Source organism: Sorex araneus, chromosome 5 (genome assembly GCF_027595985.1).
Source record: "Sorex araneus isolate mSorAra2 chromosome 5, mSorAra2.pri, whole genome shotgun sequence".
NCBI classification, from domain to species: domain Eukaryota; kingdom Metazoa; phylum Chordata; class Mammalia; order Eulipotyphla; family Soricidae; genus Sorex; species Sorex araneus.
Window position 1 is genome coordinate 50,377,218 of NC_073306.1, and position 21,080 is coordinate 50,398,297.

Sequence of the window (21,080 nt, forward strand, 5' to 3'; positions counted from 1 at the left end):
GGAGTAGCCACAGGCCCCGGAGCACCACCAGGTGTGGGTGTGGTGCCTATTTAAAAAAAATTGTCAGGTGGGGCTCTGATGTCTGGGTTCCCCTACTTGCTTCAACTCTTCTGCAGTTCAGCAATGTCCTGGGAATAGAGCCAGGGACCTCAGCGATGAGTAAGAACCAATTCCCTCCCTTAAAGAGCGCAGCAAGCAAGAGTCTAGTGTGCTATGAGCAGAGAAAAGAAAACTAGAATAAATGAGCTGGGAGCCAACTGCTGGGGCTAGGGTTTGATAGACCTTATTTGATGTCCTGCTTCTAGCTCTGCTCCAGGCTAGACCTAGAGATGGAGTTTACAGGTGAAGGGCAGATGGGGGCTGGGGGTGAGGGCAGGGAGTGGAACCTGGAGGGGCGGGGGCCGGGGTGCCCAAAACCCCCTCCCTGATCTTACAGTGAATCTTCAGCCAGAGAAGGAACAAGGGGGGCCAGGAGAGACGTGAGGGATGAATCAGAGCATGCAGGCACAGGAGGTGCTCCTGGCCGGGGAGCGAGGAGCTGTGTGGGCAATGGCATAAAGCTGCTGAGCTGGGCTTAGTTGGGCATTTCTGGAAGGTGAAATAGGAGCTGGGGTCTGGATGAGGCTGGGGTTAAATGCCACAAATGGGAGCTTTTTCTTCATTTATTGTCTTATTACGATACCTTATGGTGCATAGGGCTTACTCCTGGCTCTGTGCTCAGGAATTATTTCTGGTGAGACTTGAAGGACCACGTGTGGTGCTGGGGATTGCCCCCAGTTGGGTGCGACAAGGTAATCACCTTGCCCACTGTACTATCTCACATGCCCAGGAACTTCTCCTTTACCTTCCAAGATCTTTTGGGAGGCATGATTTAAACAACTGAATGAGGAGGGGCCCTGGGGGCACACTGAGGATTACAGGTGGTTTAAGGGACTCAGTCTCTGCCCTCTAAGGTCCCAGTTACACAGCTACAATAGCTTGTTTGTCCTCTGTCCGTTAAAACTGCTGTTTCCTCTGCTGAAAATGTTCCTTCCCCACCTTTCTTTGTTTTTCTTATTTATTTATTATTTTATGGAATTACCATTAGATATGGTTACAAGCTTTCATGTTTGAGTTACAATCACACAATGATCAAACACCCATCCCTGCACCAGTGCACATTCCCCACCACCAATATCCCCAGTATACCTCCCCTTTCCCACCCTTCCCCTGCCTCCATGGCAGACAATATTCCCCATACTCTCTACTTTTGGGTACTATGGATTGCAATACAGATAATGAGAGGTTATCATGTTTGGTCCATTATCTACTTTCAGCTACACATCTCCTGTCCCGACCAGTTCCTCCAACCATCATTGTCTTAGTGATCCCTTCTCTAGTCCAGCTGCCTTCTCTCTCCTGCCCCTCCCCCTGCTCATGAGGCAGTCTTCCAAAATGGAGCAATCTTCCTGGCCCTTGTATCTACTGTTCTTGGGTGTCAGTCTCATGTTATGTTATTTTATACTCCACATATGAGTATAGTTATTCTATATTTGTCCCTCTCTTTCTGACTCATTTCACTTAGCATGATACTCTCCATGTCTACCCACTTATAAGCAAATTCATTATTTCATCTCTCCTAACAGCTGCATAGTATTCCATTATACCAAAATTTCTTTTTTCTTTTTTTTTTTGCTTTTTGGGTCATACCTGGCGATGCACAGGGGTCACTCCTGGCTCTGCACTCAGGAATTATCCATGGCAGTGCTCAGGGGACCTTATGGGATGCTGGGAATTGAACCCGGGTTGGCCACGTGCAAGGCAAATGCCCTCCCCGCCATGCTATCACTCCAGCCCCTGTACCAAAATTTCTTTAACCAGTCATCTGTTCTCGGGGACTTGGGTTGTTTCCAGATTTTGGTTATTTTGAACAGTGCTGCATTAAACATATAGGTACAGATGTCATTTCTACTGTGCTTTTTTTGCACCCTCAGGATATATTCCCAGAATGCATAGGGAGCTAAAAGAAACACTTTCCCACTTTTCTAACTGGAAGATTTCTATTGGTTTTCAGGGAAATGTGAATTCTCCTACTATAGCTTCTATCCACTCTTCCAGTTAGAATCTCTCTATTCTCTTTGTCCTTTCTCTCACTCTCTTCTCTCTCTCTCTCTCTCTCTCTCTCTCTCTCTCTCTCTCTCTCTCTCTCTCTCTCTCCTCTCCCACCCCCGGCCCCCAATTTCTTTTTCCTACTCTCAATGCAGAGACTTTTAAGATTTCATGCCGTTAAAAAGAAAGATACAACACCACTTAATCTTTGCAGCGTTCCTGGCGGCGGGTGCTACTACCCATTTTATAGATGAGGACACAGAGGCTTAGGAACACAATGAGGTTTCTCAAAGGACTCGAAACCCACTGTCATGCGTGGGAAGAGCAATTCCAAGCTACATCTGTCTGGGTTCAAAGCCAGCCCTGCCTTAGGTTGCCACGGTCCTGGCTGTCACTAGCAGTGGAAACTCAAAGTCACTCCCTCAGCTGTCAAGGAGCGCAGTGTCCTGGAGTACCTGGTACTGCACCATGCTCTCCAGGGATCTGAGGGTTGTGCTGCTGGGGCCAAGCCACTCCACAGCACAGGGGGTAGCATGAAGAGCCGAAGCCTTCTCTAACCCCACTGTTGCCAAGAGGCCTGCTGAAACCACTGCATAGCCTCCTGCTGGGGGCTCCTTTTGTGGCAAACATTACACCTCATGGTCTTAGCAAAGAAATTAGACTTGGGGAAGCCCCAGAGTGAGGGCTGTGGGGGTGCTCAGTTTGTGGCTCCTTCCTGCTGTGACTTCTAGGAAACCAGTCTCTCTGTCTCTCTCTTAGATGCCAGTCACAAACTCATCCAATTTCTGGGGGTGCTTTGAAGGGGTGACACAAGCCAGAACAAGGAGAAGTCAGCTTTAATTTAGATGGAGAGAAGTGGCTGATCTCACACTGGAACCAGTTTTTCCATGGAGTCTGTAGGGGAAGAAAGGAGTCAAGCCCCCCCTTTTCCTGTGGGCACCTTTGTTCTCTGTACAAGCACCCAAGCCAGCGGTTCCTTCAGCAGAGATGTGAGCCTCGAGCAGGTTTATGATGCCTTTCAACAGACTTTCCTGCCTGTGGGAGTGTCCATGCTGCCCTTCGTGACTCTGACATGAGGGAGCACCCCTATTCTTTGCTTCTTGAAGCTCCACAGCTCATTGGCAGGAGCAAGTACATCAAGAAGCATAGAAATGCTTTAATTGAGCACTTACTATGTGCAAAGAAAGACCTTACAGACTCCTCAGAAAGAGTAGGTGTCCTTATTCCTTGCTGCAGGCACAAAGAGGGGACTTGTTCTGGCATTCAGACTCAGGTCTGTGTACACAGTCCCCTCTGCCACAAGCTGCCCCCAATTACTAGGCAGTTCACAGTATCACTGGTGTCCCATGATGACTCAACTTTCTCTCCAGACTCTAGCTGCTAGAGCAAGACTGTGAGGTTGAACTTGATCTCTCTAGGTTCCCTCTCACTGAGTTGGACACGTTGGTCGATGCCATTGCTACAATTTGTGTTATTAAGTGGCATCTGGTGTGAGCCACCAGTGGCATGTGACAACATCAAGGTGTTGTGATGGTCCCTGCAGCCAGGCACCTGCGTCCCCTCTTTTGCTTGGCTTGATTGCCTTCCATGGGGTGGGCATTGTGGCCACTTAGTTTTCCCTCTTCCTGTCTGCTGAACAGCCTTGGACAAAGCAGTAGGTGTGAGGCGGAAGCAGCGACCCCTCCTGTCATGAGGTTGGAGAGGTGGCTCAGTGGGCTGAGCTCCTGCCATACCACTAAGAGCAACCCCAGAGCACCGTAACAGGCATAGCCCCTGAGCACTGCTGAGTGTGCACCTCCTCCTCCCCACCAAAAAAAACCCAAAAACATTTCTGAAGAGACAGCCCGGGAAAGGGAGCATTTACAATGTCAGTGGGCGTATTATGCACAGGGGTCTTGATTTCTAAGTGAGTCTTTTATCCTCCAGCATCTTGCCTTGCCAGGAGGACACTTAATAGCCTTCAGAGACCACCTGGTCTTTAACCTCTGGGATTCAGTGTTTTGGTTCCTGTCTTGGCCCTGTAGACTCACAAAGCGGTCCCAGCCAGGCGCCGCCCCATCTCCTGCTGCCCCATGCTACATTAGCCAACAACCACGCATGCTCAGCTTGCACCTCAGGCGGGGGCCTGTCCTGAGCGTCGTGTTGTTTGTGCGTTTTAACCCCAAGAAGCTTACATGGTCAAGTCTATTCTGGTAGGAGGAGAGGGAGGAGGAGGGGGAGGGGGAGGGGGATGTGGGGGAGGGGGAGAGAGAAAAGGAGGAGGGGGGAGGGGGAGGAGGAGGATCGAGGATTGGGGTCTCCCCCAGAGCTCTGCCCAGGTCTCCCCTCGGATGATTTCGCATGGGACAGGTCGTAGGGTGGGGGTGGGAGTGTCTCAGTCACTGTTCCCCAATCTGCGTTAGTAACAGCCTCCCATTGTGTTTTTTTTTCCCAAGGAGAAACCCCACTCTGAACTTCTCTGCGCAGCCTCTGCCTCTGCCCCCGAAGCAGCCTTTCCCTGGTCCTGGGCAGTACGAGATTGTGGACTACGAGGGCCCCCCCAAGCATTTCATCTCCAGCGCCTCATTTGTGTCTACCACTGAACGGTGGGCTACGGCGCGAGCAGACACGGGCCTGCCGGGCCCAGGTCAGAAAATGGTTCTACATGATTGTAAAAAACCCATCTGCAATTGTTTGCCATTCCTGGGTTCCCGGATGCCTCCGATTTACTGGCTGTTTGCCAAAGAGTTTATAGGGCTTAGAGTCAATCTGGAAGACTTTTCAGCTCCTACTTTTAGAATATGAAAGCTCTTTTATTCTATTCTTTCTTAATTTTAAGGGGAAAGGGGAAAGGACTCTCAGAGATCATTTAGGTCAGAGCTTCATCACTGAGGAACAGGAACATTCTAGAAACTCTAAGAAGGGCGCTAAGGAAACGGTGAGGCTGAAATTGTGAAATTGCTGTAGGCTGAAAGTAGGAAGACATTATCGTTGGAGGAAAGAGGCCATAGGTTTTTGTAAGAAAGTTAAAAACAACAACTACAACAACAACAACAACAACACACACACACACACACACACACATACACACACAAATTTAAATCCTTGGTCCGGTGGGGCCAAGTCATTTACTGAGCCGGGAGACTTGTAGAGAGGCCCAGCGCCCCAGGGAGTGAGTGACAGGGTGGAGAACCAGGAGGATCCCCTCCCAGCCTCCATTGTTAAGAATTCAACAGGGACAGGTCACGAAGTGGCTCAGCCACCTTTTCTGGAGGTGCTGAAACAGGGATTCACCCAGGACTGGAGAGCAGGCAGGACTCACCGGGCATTGCTCTCTGTCCCTACTAGTAGCTACTTACCATATCCTGATCTTGACCAGAGCAGCTAGCCCTGGGCCTGGAGAACAGAGGGCGAGGGAAGGCAGAGCCAAGATGGGGAAGGAGGCAGGGAAACAGACAAGGAAGAGTGACCGGTCAGGCAGCTGCAGGGGGGAAGCTCATGCTTGTGCCTCAGACTCAGAGACTAGGAGTCTGCAGAGGTTCCTCCTGGGGTGACCTGGTCAGTACAGGCAGAGTTGTGGTTCCACGAAGGGACTGGCAGCTCCCCGGAGTGGCCAACTCCAGGCGGCTCTGGGCCGTCAGGGAGCCTTGTCTGATGCTAGCCCTTTTCCCAAGAGTCCGCAGTGCCTGCCGCTGTGACCAGCTCTGCTGGGGGTGGCTTTCCTCGGGGCTCCTGAGTGTCAGAACATGCAGACACAGATGACCCTGGGTGGCTGTGTGGTCCCAGCCAGCCCCAGCAGAAGCCGTGCACATCCCCTCGTGGATCAAATCAGTGTCAACCTGAGAATCTATGTCACTGAGTGTGGCCCCCTGTGCTGCCATGGTCCTGGCTGGCTGCCTGTCTCTTAGGCCTGTCATTGTCCTGCCTTCCATTTGTCCTGGAAACGTCTGAATGAAGTTAATACAAACTCTGACTAAGCTATTTGCTTTACTTACTAATTTTTTCTTAATATATAGGTTACCTTTTTTTTGGAGATTTTCTTCTGTCAAGGAATTTATAGGGAGTTTTTTCCTCTTTTTTTTTTTTTTTGATTTTTGGGTCACACCTGGCAATGCTCAGGGCTGACTCCAGGCTCTGCACTCAGGAATCACTCCTGGCGGTGCTCGGGGGACCATATGGGATGCTGGGAATTGAACCTGGATTGGCCGCGAGCAAGGCAAACGCCAGCCCAGGAGTTTTTTCCTCTTAAAGGCAGAAACAAAATTTGAGTTCTGCCTGTTACTTAAGAGCCACATAACCTTGGATCTGTCCCTTCCTGTGTCTCTCCACATGGGAAATGCTGGGGTATAGAGAGGCCCACACCAGCTTTGCCAGCTCTGACATCAAATGATAGGGGCTCTCACAGTTGGCATTTCTCTTCCTGATGCTCTCCCTCTCTCTCCCTCACAGCCACCTACAAGCCAGAATTCCCAGGAAAGCAGTCCTTTCTCTACAACGAGGACAACAAATGGATCCCTGTGCTGTAATGACTTCACCCCAGCTTCAGGAGAACATTGGCCACCAACTGACCCCCCCCCCCCCATGCCCCATATTTCCCATGATACTCCTGAGAATCTGTATTTCTTGTGTGACTGCTGATGACCTGGGAGGGCAGCTTTGCCACCTGGCCTGACATTCTAGCTGCCTCTGGCCTGATCTTATCCTGCCATCCCAGCTGTCTCCAGTGAGTTCCTGCCCAGAATGAGGGAGTGGGTAGACCTTTCCTTTTTACATACACTCCCACAGGTTGACTTTTGTGTACCCCCTCAGATGTAGGGGGTCCTGAAGCCTTGGACTCAGGGAGGAGGAGCCATGTCTGATGCTTCCCTTAAAGCCTGGTGGCAGAGACAGGACTCGGGGGCCCAGAGAGGGCCTTCAGTGCAGGGCTGTGGCCTGAGATGCTCCCATCCTAGACTCCTCTTGGAATTCAGGAGCACCCATTGGCCCTCAGCTAAGCCTTCATATCTGACCCCAGCCCCCATGGCCCCTCATGCTTGTGATCCATGGAGGCTGCTACACCTTTTGCTGATTCTGTCATTAATAGCAGGTGGACCAGAGTCATAGGGGCACTCTGAGGTAACCAACCCCCTTACTCTGGTAACCAAGGTGTCAGAGTAAGAGGCCACATACCACCACTGCAGGGACCTCCTTTCACTGGCCCTTTCTCCTGCCCTGGTCTCTATCCCATTGCTGACTTTTGGTCATATTTGGCACACTCATTACCAGATCTTCCCTGACCTGCCCAATCATTTTCCCTTGATAAGAGGAAGGGATTCCTAAAGAACCAGGAGGAAATAGGTGTAATTTCTCATCGTCGTTGTCATCATCATCGTCGTCCTCCTCCTCCTCCTTCACCTCCTCCTCCTCCAAATATTAATTTAATCCTTTGCTTTGAAAGTGGAACCCCCACAGAGGCGGTGGTGGGGAGGGGGAATGGGATTGGGGGGTGGGAGGTATACTGGGTTCACTGGTGGTGGAGAATGGACACTGGTGGAGGGAGGGGTGCTCGAACATTATATGAGGGAAACACAAGTACGAAAATGTGCAAATGTGTTACTGTACACTCATGGTGATTCACTAATAAAAAAAAAGAAAGTGGAACCTATCCCCTAGAAAACAGATCCCGCCCCCCTAACCCCCTACCCCTGCTGGCAGTGGGTTGGTAGTTCTCCCTTGTTGGTTGCGGGGAGTAAGGCAGAAGGAGGGAGTAACATCTCATTAAACAGATTCTTGCTTCTCACAAAAGCTTGCCTTTTTTGTGGACCTTAAATTCTCTTTAGAAATAATGGGAGGTAGGGCCTGGAGCGATAGCACAGTGGATAGGGCGTTTGCCTTGCACGTGGCCAATCCGGGTTCAATTCCTAGCATTCCATATGGTCCCCTATCGCTGGGTGTGACCTAAAAAAGAAAAAAAATAAAGAATGGTCACTATGAACACTGTGGAGAGTAATCGAGTCTGGCTAGGCAGTTAGCTTCATGCTACCTTCATTCCCTTGGCTTCTTCCAGGTTAGTTTGGAATTGGGGGCTCAAAGTCTTACATGTCCAGGGGCAAGACAGGCAATCCACTGCACTGCACGGTTGGTTGCTTGGGAGCAGCTGAGGTGACACTGCTTGCTAAAGAGAACCATTCTCTCAAAGGATCCGGGCGAACACTCCAAGACACATTGAGCTCAGAATGACAAAAACCAAAGAGGAGAAAGAATATTGAAAGCAGCGAGGTCAAAAAAGGAATTTAAATATGGATGCAAGCCCATAGGATTCACAGCAGATCTAGAAAATGATACCCTGTGAGCCAGAAGAGAATGGAAGGATAAAGTACAAAAACTTTACGAAATGAACACCTCACCAAGAACACTCTATCCATATGGGTTATCATTTAGATTTGAAGGAACAATACAGAACTTCATAGACAGGTAACAGCTCAGGGAACTCGTAGCCTTGAAACCAGGTTTGTAAGAAGCATTATAGGAGTATCTTTAAAAGACAAGACAAAGTTTCCAGCACTTGTCAATCAGTATGGCATTCACTCACGATGCTTATTGTTGCCCTCTACTAGAATATGAAAGCTGTGTTTACTCCTAGATTGCTAGCAGTTTTATACATGTTCAATAACAAGTTAACATTTCATTTATAAGTTCTCTATCTGATCAGGTTGTTTCTTTTTACATTCATAGAGATTTTTATTACCATCTTTTTCTTATCAATGCAGACACTTAAGCCATATCTATAATATAATTTCTAGTATAAAGCCAACATGCCTTAGGATAAAACACTTTTATAAGCCTATTCAGATTTTCCCCTTAAAATTTTCTTAACTATTCCTCACTCTTACTAAATTTTACATTTGTAAGATCTAGCTATTTCATGCAAAATTTAAAATGTTTTGCATGAAAAACATTATTCATAATAATTTTTTAAATTTGAATATGTCTAAAAAGTTTTGGGGAAATTTTTTTTCTTTGTCCAGCTATTATTGATTTACAGTTTTGTGGAAATACAAAAGATTAGCTCTGTCCATCTCTATGTATGTTGGTGTTACCACCTCCACAGTCTTTAAAAATAAAAAAGATCCCATATGTGGGATAAAAAAAAGTAACATGGTAAGGAAACAAAAAATGATCAAAGACATTGGAATTGAAAATTTTGTCTGTGGAACTGAGTTTACATGGGTGTGGGGAGGAGCTGAGTGGAAGGGACCCTAGGGACACTGGTGGAGGGAAAAGTGGTGATGGTTCCCTGTTGGAAGGATACATGCATGAGAAGTCTGAGGAACAGGATTGTAAATTCCGGAACCTCAATAAAAATGGTTAAAAAATAAAAATAGGGGCTGGAGTGACAGTACAGCAGGTAGGGCATTTGCCTTGCAGGTGGCCGACCCAGGTTCGATTCCCGGCATCCCATATGGTCCCCCGAGCACCACCAGGAGTAATTCCTGAATGCATGAGCCAGGAGTGACCACTGTGCATCGCCAGGTATGACCCAAAAAGCAAAAATAAATAAATAAATAAAAATAAAACAACAAAATAATAGTAAGATAGAGGCCCAAACTCCCATTAATGGGCTAGTGCTGTTGCAGCCAGTGCTCTGGGAAAGCTGCTGATGCCAGACCTCAGAGGTGGACATGACTCCCACTAAAGGAACAAGTGATGCGTTTGAAGTAAAACATACATAGAATTTTATTACTAAATACCACATGCGTATACAAAATGCATTATTGAATAACAGCTAAAAAAAATAGTCTGAGAAATATGAAATACACATTTTTGAAATGATAAAAATGTATACAAGATCAGTATAAAATAAATGTTGCATAAAATAAAATGTTGCATATATATATATATACAATATACACTTACATATATATATATATATAACATCAGTGAAACTGTCAGAAATGTGGAAGCCAGCAAGTGGCTGTGGTGGTCGCTTTACTCAATGTTCACTTAGCTCCAGTTGCTCAACTCTATTATTTATGCCTCACACAGAGGAGGTTTGTTTGTTTTCCACTGTAAATGTTTTAGAAGGCATTTGCACTGAAGAGTTTTCAGAGTCATCTACCAAAGGAGGAGAAATCCGGTATCAAAGTTGATGGAAGAGTCAGAATGGGAGCAAGACAATGTCAGTTCAGCAGGTGGAAAATTAGCAGAAAGGGTTCTTCTGAGGAGGGAGCTGTCTGTTCAGCAGCTTATCCAAGGTGACATGGTCTCTGGCTGGTGGTTGCCGATCGGAAGTCGAGGGACAGAGATTCAAGCATAAGATGGGGGTGAGGTCAGGACACCTCCCAGGTTCCATCCTTGCTCTGGCATCTGTGGGTTTGTGACTCGCAGAAAGGCATTCAAGTAACATCACTGAGGCACGTGGAGAGGTGGTCTGTGGCAGGGGTCACTTCCCAGCTGGCTCCCTGGGTTGGTCTACACTGAGGGGTGGAGGCTGGAGATTTAGGCCCTACAGTTCTTTAAGGATGATCTGAATTTTGCCATCAAGTTCCCCCATGTCCAGCAGGAAAGCAACATGGTTGCTGTAATGTTGAATGATGTTGTTGTCCATGTTGACCAAGATTCTGGAAGAGAAGAGAGAATTGGAATGTGGTGGGTCTTCTATTTTCAAGCCCTCTGGGTAACAAGGAGGATAGTCATGGTTATTACTTATTGGGTGCCCCCAACACTGCAGGTTGCTGAAAAACTTCCTCTCTGACCCTGATAAACACCTTCCAGATGGATCCTTACCATCTAACTTCACAAAGGAGGGCATGATGCCCAGTGGCCAGGCCACAGCCCAACCACTGGTCTGTTTGCCTGCTGGGTACCACAGCCATCCACCGTGCCAGGTAGCATTGGCTCATGGACACAGGAAAGGACACTTTTGAGCAACTAATGTGAAGCTCTGGGGGAGAGACAGCATTTCTTAACCGCCATGCCAGACTGAGGATGTGGACAAAGTGTGAGTTCAAGGGTAGGAGGTGTGGTAGATGGGATACTGTGGCTTAGGTTCAACGGAAGACTGCAATGTGTCACTCAGGGGCAGTTGTTCATGCAGACATGTGTCAAAAGTCATCTCTCAAGTTTGACTCCCCATGATGCTGGAATCTCATACTCTCCAGGAAAGGCCCTCTACCAGCTTGAGAGGGACAGAAGCTCCTTAAGCTTGATTCTGCGTGTGTGCATGTGTGTGTGTGTGTGTGTGTGTGTGTGTGTGTGTGTGTGTGTGTGTGTATCAAAGCCAAAATTTAGGCCCAAGGGCAGTATTACAGTATTACCTCCCTGATGAAGAACTTGATAAGATTTGGGGGCTCATAGGACAAAAAACAAAAAAAAGGTGCCAGGGATCGAACGAACCTGGGTCAGTTGTATACAAGGCAAGTGCCCTACTCCACCCCACCACAAGGGCACCTTCTCCCCATTTCCTGCTTGGTTGCCTAAGCGTCTACTGGCTGGGTGACTGGCTGGATGACCCTCTCTTGTCTGTTCATCTGTCCAGGTAGTTGTCTGTCCTACTAGTCATCTGTCATCCATCTGTCCATCTGCCCATTTACTGTCCATCCTTCTACTCATTCAACCACTTATTTCCTGAGGCCTTCCCATGTACAGCACTTCATTCTAAACAAAAATTAGAGGCATAAATAAAAATTTCAGGACATGCCTTTCAGGAGTCTAGAATCGAGTTGGGCCTGAGCAAGCAAATCCTTATAACCATAGTCATGAATGAGAAGATGAAGTTCAAATAAAGTTCTTTGCGAGGGGGTTCACAATTAATTGATGTTAGAGCTGGAATTTAAATCTAGACTTCTGTCTCTTCTCACTAGTTTTTTTGGTTTTCTTTTAATAAATACCAAGACTTTTGGTTTTGGTTTTTGGTGTTTGGGACCAAACCAGTGCTCAGGGCTTATTCCTGACTCAGGGATAACTCCTGGTGGGACCATATATGATGCCAGGAATTGAACTGGGGTCAGCTGTGTGCAGGCAAATGCCTTCACCTCTGTTCTGTCTCTCCAGAACCCCCGAACTAATTTTTTTTCTGCTTTTTGGGTCACACTCAATGATGTTCAGGGGTTATTCCCTGGCTCTGATCTCAGAAATTACTCCTGGCAGTACTTGGGGAACCATATGGGATGCTGGGATTGAGCCCGGGTCTGCCGTATGAAAGGCAAATGCCTACTCGTTGTACTATTGCTCCATCCTCATAAACTAGCATTACTTTTTTTTTTTTTTTTTAGAAAAAGAATATTGCTGCTCAGAGAGAGAAGGGCTGGCCTGGGGCTCTGAGGCTGGGTGTTGACCACAGCATCCCACGACCTGTACCCCCACCCTCGGGTTTGTAGCGGCTCCATTATGGAGGGGATCTTAGCCTGGGACTGTGGACAGGCACAGTCCAGGGAAGACCAGGACTGGGCAGAGTGGGGGCTGCTTTGTCAGACCAAGACTTTATGTCTGTTTCATCAGTGGCATTCACTGCGTCCTCTCAGGGGCTGGGGATGTGCCCTACGTGCACGAACTTGAGGGCCCACTCCCTTCCACTCCCAACAGGGCCTCCCAGAGGCTGAAGGGCACCTACGTGCCCAGGAGCCCAGGCAGGCCAGCAGCCCCTTCCCCTCCGAGGTCACCAACAACCCTGCCCCGAGGCAGGGTTTGTTGGGAATGGCTGTCATAGAATGCAGTCCGCTGGGCACTTGCCAGCTTCTCGCTGTCTCTCGTGCTGGTTTGCATGAACCCCCTGGCCAATTGCCAGCAAAAACAATGTGTTTGTTCATCTTTCAAGCACTCAGTGGTGCCTATACAGCTGATTGTATCTACCTTTGTCCAGAGGACTTTGGTGAGGGCTCTGTGAAACAAACTAGGCCACTGACTTCCTATTCTCAGAGGAGGAGAGCCAGCTCCAAGAGGAGCAGGGAAGGTGTCTGATCTCGCCTCTCCCAGGACTTTGTCTTCTCATTTGGGTATTTCAGACGATCTTAAGCCTGGTGTTTGCAGGCTTGGGACTGTGGATGGGCGTGGAGAGCGCTGAAGGGCGGCTGAGGGATGCCCCGGGCTAGGAGGCTGGGCGAGTAAGTCAGCTGCCTGGCCCAGGCTTTATTTGCACATTGCTTAGCGGTTTGAGGAGCAAGCAAGAGGCAAGAGAAAACAATGGGTGCGTGTGCGTGCCAGGCTTTAGACAGGGCAGGGCTCCTCCCGCCAGTTACTACCACGGTGACCTGACTGCTCTGAACCTCAGCGTCCCCACCTGCAGGAATCAGGACCATTGGGCAGAAGAAACTCAGAAGGGCAGCGAGGTGGTGCCTGGGCACTGGAGCCCAGCTCCTGGCATGCAGGCAGGGGTCCACAAATGCAAGTCACTGTAATTATGTCTCAGCAGCTGACTAGGGCTTAAAGAAAACACAACTCAGCCCTGGGGGTGGGGAGGTGGGTGTTCCGGTGCCTACCTCCCACCCCTCATTATGCACAAAGGCACTTCCGGGCCCCTCAGCCCAGTCCATGGGGCCAGCTGCAGGTGGGGCTGCAGCCAGGGGCTGCGGGCACTGGCACAATGGGGAAGTGGGGCTGGACTTGTCTGGGCAAAGCGGAGCCTGCTCTCCGCTATGAGGTAGATTCTGCTCCAAGACAGCGTGTGAGTTTCCAGTTTGAAACCGAAACTTGGAAGAAAAAACACACACACACAAAACCCTAGACACTCATACAACCAAAACCAAATGGATTCTTTCCCAGGGGCTGCGGGGCAGGGACACCTTCCCTCCACCCCACCCTGCTCTGGGAGGCTGGATGAGAACCAGCGAGGAGGGAGGCAGGGCTGGGCCTGCTAGGAAGGAGGCTGCCCCCAGCCTGGCCCAGCAGCAAACCTGCGTCACCCAGCGGAGCCTTGCCGCTGAAGCAGGGGGCAGTGCCTGAGCATCGGAGGGACAGTGAGTTAATGGGCGCACAGTCCAACCCCAGTTAGAGGGCCAGGAGTGGGACAGTTGGGCGGAGCTGTGGGCAGAGGGGCCCTGAGTCTCTTCGAGGCCTTAGGTCCTCCGAGGAGGGAGACAGCAGAGACAGTAATAGTTCCTCACTGCCGGGACCCAGGCTGAGTTGATCAGGTGACCTACTTGGTGGTGGTGGTTGGGGTGGCACTGGGGGGTGCCAAGTCTCTGTTCAGGAACTGGCAGGGCACTAAAGCCTGGTAGGGATGTCACCAGGGGGCCTCCATCTATCCCCACTCGACACATTTGCCCTGGTCACACAGCAAAGGCTACTGGGTACTTAGTCCGGAGCCCATGCTGGGCAGCTGACCAACTGGACAGGACTCACTCCCCGCTTCATCATCACCTACATCCTTCTGTGGGGGCAAGAGCCCCACGAGCCCCCTAGAAGGTTCCTGCAAGCAACATCCACATATAACTCATTTTCCACACTCACCACCTGGCCTTCCCTTCCTGCACCCCCTAACTCTGCCAGTAATAACAGTGCTGGGTCCTTCTGCTTTTGTTTCTTTCTTTTATTGGTTTTGACGTCATACCTGGCAGTGCTCGGAAACAACTTCTGACTTTGCACTCAGGGATCATTCCTGGCAGGGCGTGGGGCTCCTACGCTGTGTCGGGGATCACACCCAGGTGAGCCGCATGCACAGCAAGCTCCTTACCTGCTCTGGTTTCTTTACTCTGCTTCTCTTAGCCAGCACTCTAAGCTTCAGCTGCCCACATCTGTAAGATGTGGGTAAGGATGTCTACCTCCTGGTGTGGTTTGTGCTCAGTTTGGTGAGGGACACAGAGCAGGTGACTGTAAGAAGGTCGTCACTCTCACCACAGTTGGAATCAAAGGACTTGGTCAGCCAAGGCCCTCAGCACTTGATCCCAGGAATTCTGACTCCGCTGTGGCTGCAATTCTTTTATCCCCTCCTCTGTGTCTTGGATTCTTTTAACAGTGATCGAGATCTGGTCTCTGCAGGTGGCCTTAGCTGGTCTGGGATCTCTCTGATTACCAAGAGCTAACAGGGCTCACCCCTAAACTGTGGGCGTTCCCTGAGCCAGCAAGCCAAGGGTGCAGGAAATGGGGGTGTGGTAGAGCTACCGGGCACTTACCCCCGCTTGCATCTCTTATAGACCCTGTATATGTTCTCTTCAGGGAAGCCGTACTTCTCAGAGATCTGAAAGAAAATGGGAAGGCATTCATTGTCTGCTGCCCAACCTGGATTTAAAAACCAGTCTTTTATACCCGATTTATTTCCTGACTATAAAAGTATGTTCACACTGTAAAAAAAAAACTGCAAGAATAAAACCCACAAAACTTTAGAATCAACCTGCCATCCAGTTTCCTGGATATGACTGCTAATAACATCTGGTGTATTCTTTCCCATCTCCAGATCCTGATTTTTTAATATTTCATATAGATAATTTAAACTTAAATCTAAATAGTTTAAACACAACTTAAAATCTCATCATCATATGTTGAAAACCTTCCCATATCACTACAAACTCTTACTGAACAGCATGGTTAGTGGCTGTAAAATAAACCCAAAGAGCACCAGCCTTTCCCTGACCCTGGACTATAGTCAGTCATTTGCTGCAACTTGTCCCAGGGCCCAGGGCCCTCATTCACCAGCAGGCCGGCTTTGTGCAAATTACTTGTGGAGACAATGATGTGCCCACCTCACAGGGTTGTTGAAGAATGAAGGGATTAACCCACTGAGGATACTTCCTGCCAGTGCATCCTGAGCAGACAGTAATTGTGACTGAGTGAGGATCTGGAACTCAAAGACAAGGCAGGTGCCCCAGGCCTAGCCTAGAACCAGGTTTTCTGCCTTCTCACCTCAGACATCGGTGCTTATTCTGATGGGGAATATACCTCTGAGAGGCCAAACAGTGTCCAGGTTTTACTTATCGCCCCAGGCTTCCTTCCGAAAGTTTCCTCCAGGGCAGATAAATCTAGTTCAGTATGAGCATCACTGCCAGGAGTTGCAGAACTCTGCACAAGTCACTTTCTCCTGAAAGCCTCAGTTTCCCCATCTATACAGTGGGCATAATAATTGGGATTTGGACACATGGGGTTCTGCACAGGAAGAGAGCCTGTCATTAAAGGATCAGCTAGAAACTGGTGCTCTATCAAGAGCCTCAACCTAGGCCACTAGTTGGGAATCCACCTTCTGGTCCAGCCTGGCCACTATAAGCTTTTTAGGAGCATTCTAGTTGTGCTCCTCTGTGATTTTTCTGCATCCACAGAGATCCCTCCCTGCAAGAGAAGGTCGTAGACTATTTATTTTCAGAGACCTGTCGCTGGCAGCTCCCTCAGGAACCTGAGGGGGAACTTATGGTGACGGCAGAGGCTGCCTGCCAGGCAGTGAGCACTCCTCTCCCAGAAAGGACACAGGAGGGGCACCCACCTGGAAGGCCAGTCGGGGGGAAAGCTCAAGCACCTGACAGGCGACGGACCCTTTAAGGATCTGTCCAACCCCAAATTTGGAATCTACATTGAGTGACATTAATGGCCTTTGGTTGCCAGCTTCCTGGGGCTGGTGCCAAGCGGGGCTGGTGAGAAGATGAGGAAGGGAAGGGAACAGGCAGGAGCAGCAGAGAGCAGAGAATGGGGGTGCAGCCCTAGTGGGACAAATATGGATATTTGATTATTTCTCCCTCCTAGCCAGGCATCTCAGCACAGCTGGCCCTGGTGGAAGCTATTTACTGTTTTCTTTTTCTTTTTTTGCTTTTTGGGTCACACCCGGCAATGCTCAGGGGTTCTCCTGGCTTTGCACTCAGGAATCATTCCTGGCGGTGCTCAGGAGACGATATGGGATGCTGGGAATCGAACCCGGGTCGGCCGCGTGCAAGGCAAATGCCCTACCCGCTGCGCTATCACTCCAGCCCCAGCTATTTGCTGTTTTCACCCAGGCCTCAGAGCTACTGTGGGCTCTAATAGTCTGTGCAGGGCTGTTTCACCTGCTCCCTGGTGGTTTGGGGTGTAGAGAAGATCTTATAATGCCCTGTTTCTCTCCCTACCCCTCAGCACCGCCCCCTCCCCGTCCCGCTCCCCCCCCCCCCCCCCCCCCCCCCGACACCACTGCTCCCGCCCTTGTCAACCATGGGCTGGAGGAATGAGGCCCCTTGGGAGAGAGAAAAAAAAGATTGTCTCTGGGGCCTGGCCTTTTTGGGTTTCATTCCCATTAAAACAGAAACAGGTTTGCAAAGCCAACAAAAAGCTGGGCCTGTCAGACTGCAGCCATCAGATTAAGGAGGATTTATGGTGTGTGTGACTCCCAGGGCGGGGCCCGGGATCTGGCTGGGAGATAACATCACAGAGGCACACCCCCACCAGCCGGCTGCAGGGCTCCCCCCAGGTGGGTGGGACAGGTGGGCCTCAGAGAGCCACGGTTCTGGCATATTCCTTCTCCGAGCCTTCCTGTGGGAACTCAGGCCTGGCTGGTGAGGAGTGGGGTGAAAGGTAGCACCCAGCGAGCCCAGGGTGGGGCGGTTGGGTGTGGGGGGGGCGTGGGGGGCCTCTTACCGCATTTCTCAGGCCCTTGAGGTCCGGAGTCTTCAACATAAGGGCATCAAAGACTTCCTCAGTCTCCCTCCGCACGTATAATAGAACTGAGAAGCAAAGGGGTAGTTTTTAGGGGCCGCGGGAAGATTCTGAGCCTGGGAATACCTCAAGGCACACACCGCTCTTTAAAATCTTTTTAACTTATGACAATTTTTGCAACAGGGAACGTCTTTGCTGGGGTCTGTATTTAGAAACCCACCTGCTGGCCCCATGCTGCACTGCACAGGGGCTTGTGCTGACCTGGAAGGTCTTTCACACTGGGGACCCCACTTTCTCACAGAGGGTGGAGCTGCTCTCCCCGCCCCTTTGGCAGAGTTATGGGGATTAATGTTGTGGCATCTGCCAACAGTCAGCGCAGTGTGAGGCTAAACTCAAGGCTTTGGGGCTGGGCTGCTGATTGGTTTCTCCTTCTGGGCAGCTATAGACTCCTGAGGTTTGGGCATATTCCTCTCTCCTGGAAGTAGCAGAGGGTCAGTGCTAGAAAGCCAAGGATGGAAACGACTCTGCTCCCACACTCACTGGAGAAAGTGGGGTCCTTGCCCAATCTAATACTGCCCAGCTCACCCAGGACAAGGAGAAAGGAGGCAGAGCCCTCTGGTCTTTCTCTCCAACTCCCTACCCCCTGCCCCCGCCTTGCCCTTCTCACCCACTCTGGCCCTCCAGCCCTGGCCTGACCCAGCATGCCCTGGGGCTGGGGGCTCAGACAACACCTGGGCTGTGGTCTTTACCTCTCTGGAGATCATCTTCCTTGGCCTGTTTGGAGGGCAGAGGCTCGAACTCCTCAGCAAAGGGGGAGCAGGTCCGCTTCAGGGGCAGCCTGTGGGGACAGCAGGGAGGAGATCATGAGGAACGGGGGATCCTGGAGTTGGAAGGACCCTGCTGAATCTCCAGGGGCCTCCTGCACGAAGCACAGAGGCTGATTTCAAGCCCCTGCACTCCGTCCCCAGCTGGGTGCCCGGGGCTGAGTATATTAGTTTCTCTGTGCATATGCGGAAGGCTGGGCGGGGAGGCAGGGGAGAAAGGGGGCTGTGGGAGTAAAGACCCTAACACACACACACACACACACACACACACACACACACACACACACACACACACTCCCTAACAGCACAGTGCTGTGGAGTTGCGCCACATTGCTTGTTCTGGAAAGAATAGCGCTGGGTGGGAGGTGGTGGCAGGAGGAAGGGGAGAGACTCAGAGCAGACTGACTTAGGTCCCAGACACCTAGAACTGTGTGACCTGCTGCAAGTCCCTTCACTTTGCTGAGCCTCTACTTCGTCATGACAAAGCAGAGTGACTGAAGGCCCCTGAGTGCCTGACTCCTGGGGGGCTGCGTCCAGGTGGTGAATGGCATCCTGGGAGTGAAGTTACTGTCAGAGAAGTGTCTCGACCCATGGCACTCTCCCTCTGGCACATGGGCCTCACCCCTGCCAGACCACTGCCTCCCCTGACAGAGCCACCCTGGGCTGAGGCAGGGCCTGGGGACTGTCAGGTCAGGAAGTCTGGTGGGTGTGTTGGGCCTCAGATACCTCCTTCCTGCAGCCTGGCTTCCCTCCTCACTCCAATCTGCAGCTCCATCTCAGAGACCTTTTACAAGCAGGTGTCTCGCCAGAGATTCACCAACTTTTCACATAAAACCAACCCATAAAAACCAGGGCAGTTTCAGCGAGAAAGGAGCAGGAATGTGTCTGGGAGGTGTGGCTGGCCATGTGGGGTAAAGGGGTGTGGGGATGCATCAAGCAGAAAGGGGACCCCCTGGCTGTTTGTCCCCTTACCTGTTGGAGCTGCTGTGTCCCGCTGGGGGCACCACCTAGGGCAAAGAGAAGAGACACTTTCCATCACACGCGTGCGGGGGGGGGGGGATGGGAGGAGCCCCCAAGGTTCCTGGGAGGGAGAAGCTTGGGGGGTGAGGGTAGGGGGGATTGCTGCTTCAGTGACTTTCCAGCCCCTGCTGAGCAGGGTGGGACCTTGGAACCCGGAGTGAGCTGAGATCTTGAGGTGAAAGGAAACACCCCGCCCTGGGCTGATAAGCGCACTGAAGGGCTCATCCTTGAGGTGAGTCAGTGAGGGCCAGAGTGGACAGGGTGCCCCCCAAATAGAAGACATCCAGCCAGAGGCAGAGTTGGGGTTCAGACCCAGGCTCTCTGTTCTTCACTTGCTGGGGGTCCCGTCTCAGGCTCACATGTACACACACTTGTCCATTCCCCCAGTCCCACAAATCAGTTACCAACCTGGCCACAGGGACTCAGTCCCCTGTGTCATCTCCCTATAGGGCCTCGGCCTGGGGAGAGACTGCTTGGTCACTGCAGCACCATGGGGGCCACACCATGGAGGGGGGTGGCTGAAAGAAGGATGCGGGGAGGGCTTTGCTGTGCACCACACACAAGTGTGTGTCATGAACTGGCGCCTTACATACAGAGCACTTGTGCCGCTCCCACACTGGCCCTGTTCTGAGTCAGCCCCCTAGATATCTTGCTTGTGAAGGGCCAGTCCCCCTAGACTGGGGATGCAGGGAGCTATGGTAGGAAGCACCCCAGCTGATCAGCATGGATGCCACTAGCAGACAGTAGAGAGGCGTCGGGGTCTTGTTTAGGCCACTGGTCTGTGTGACCTTGTCTGGAAAGGTCTCTACTGTCCAAGCTGGGGGGCAGGGGGATCCGAGCTCCCTGCAGCCCAGGTGCCTCCCAGGAGCTCCAGAAACAGCTCGAGGCTCAGAGCACAGTGTTTGTGGAACCAGTGGCTGGGTCCAGATCCAGGCTATGCCACTTTCTGTGGACTTTGGGGAGGTCTCTGGGACGCAAGGCCCACCCCAAAACCAGGGAAAACATTTTCCACTTCTGAAGGAGGGAAGACTAGAGTAATAATGCATGGAAAGTCATCACAGCAGACTGGAACCAGCATGGAGTACTCCCAGTGATCAAATCTGGGGCTCAGATATCTGATACCTGGCATGCATGAGTGTTCATTTGTGTGTGTGTGTGTGTGTGTGTGTGTCCATATGTGCATGCTTCAAGGATGAACATTTCCATGTTTCCATGGTTCAATTTCTCATGAATAGTCTTCAGGAAAAAGGCACTGGAGAATGACTGCATGCACCTTGCAATCCCTGGGATTTATAAGGGTTTCTCTCCCCATCCAGTCATGCAAGTGTCTGGTCGCTAGGCATCTAAATTGCTTGCATTGGTTGGGTTGCTCCCTGTTGGTTCGTGCTAAGGAATATCCCACGTACAGGCCAAGACCCTCCTGCAACCCAAAGCACTCACCCCTCCAGGGCGCTGCAGGCTGGAGAAATGCACGTTGGGGATGAACAGCACAGGTGGGGTCTCTAGGTCAGCTTCAGGCCGCAGATAGGTGGTCTCATTGCCCCTGAAGCCCGATAGCAGACAGCCCTTGATGCCTGATGGGAACAGGGAGGCTTTGTGTCTCAAGTCTCTCCATCCATACCCCTCACCTCTGTCCTCATCTCCTCC

General features: G+C 50.7%; 2 protein-coding genes across 2 annotated transcripts in view; one reads left to right on the forward strand and one right to left on the reverse strand.

The window, feature by feature from the left end:
* Window positions 1-7,068, forward strand: part of STPG1 (sperm tail PG-rich repeat containing 1) — a 50,183-nt gene extending 43,115 nt beyond the window's left edge. The window contains exons 7-8 of the mRNA XM_004603448.3: window positions 4,524-4,714; window positions 6,517-7,068. Coding sequence (XP_004603505.3) covers window positions 4,524-4,714; window positions 6,517-6,593 — 268 coding nt within the window. The 3' untranslated portion in view covers window positions 6,594-7,068. The remainder of the gene's footprint in view (window positions 1-4,523; window positions 4,715-6,516) is intronic.
* A 3,111-nt stretch (window positions 7,069-10,179) lies between these two features.
* The window catches only part of GRHL3 (grainyhead like transcription factor 3), a 33,736-nt gene continuing 22,835 nt past the window's right edge, over window positions 10,180-21,080 (reverse strand). The window contains exons 11-16 of the mRNA XM_004603446.3: window positions 20,874-21,007; window positions 19,386-19,420; window positions 18,339-18,427; window positions 17,572-17,657; window positions 15,156-15,220; window positions 10,180-10,667 (exon numbers count right to left, since the gene is read on the reverse strand). Of these exons, the coding sequence (XP_004603503.1) occupies window positions 10,553-10,667; window positions 15,156-15,220; window positions 17,572-17,657; window positions 18,339-18,427; window positions 19,386-19,420; window positions 20,874-21,007 (524 nt within the window). The 3' untranslated portion in view covers window positions 10,180-10,552. The remainder of the gene's footprint in view (window positions 10,668-15,155; window positions 15,221-17,571; window positions 17,658-18,338; window positions 18,428-19,385; window positions 19,421-20,873; window positions 21,008-21,080) is intronic.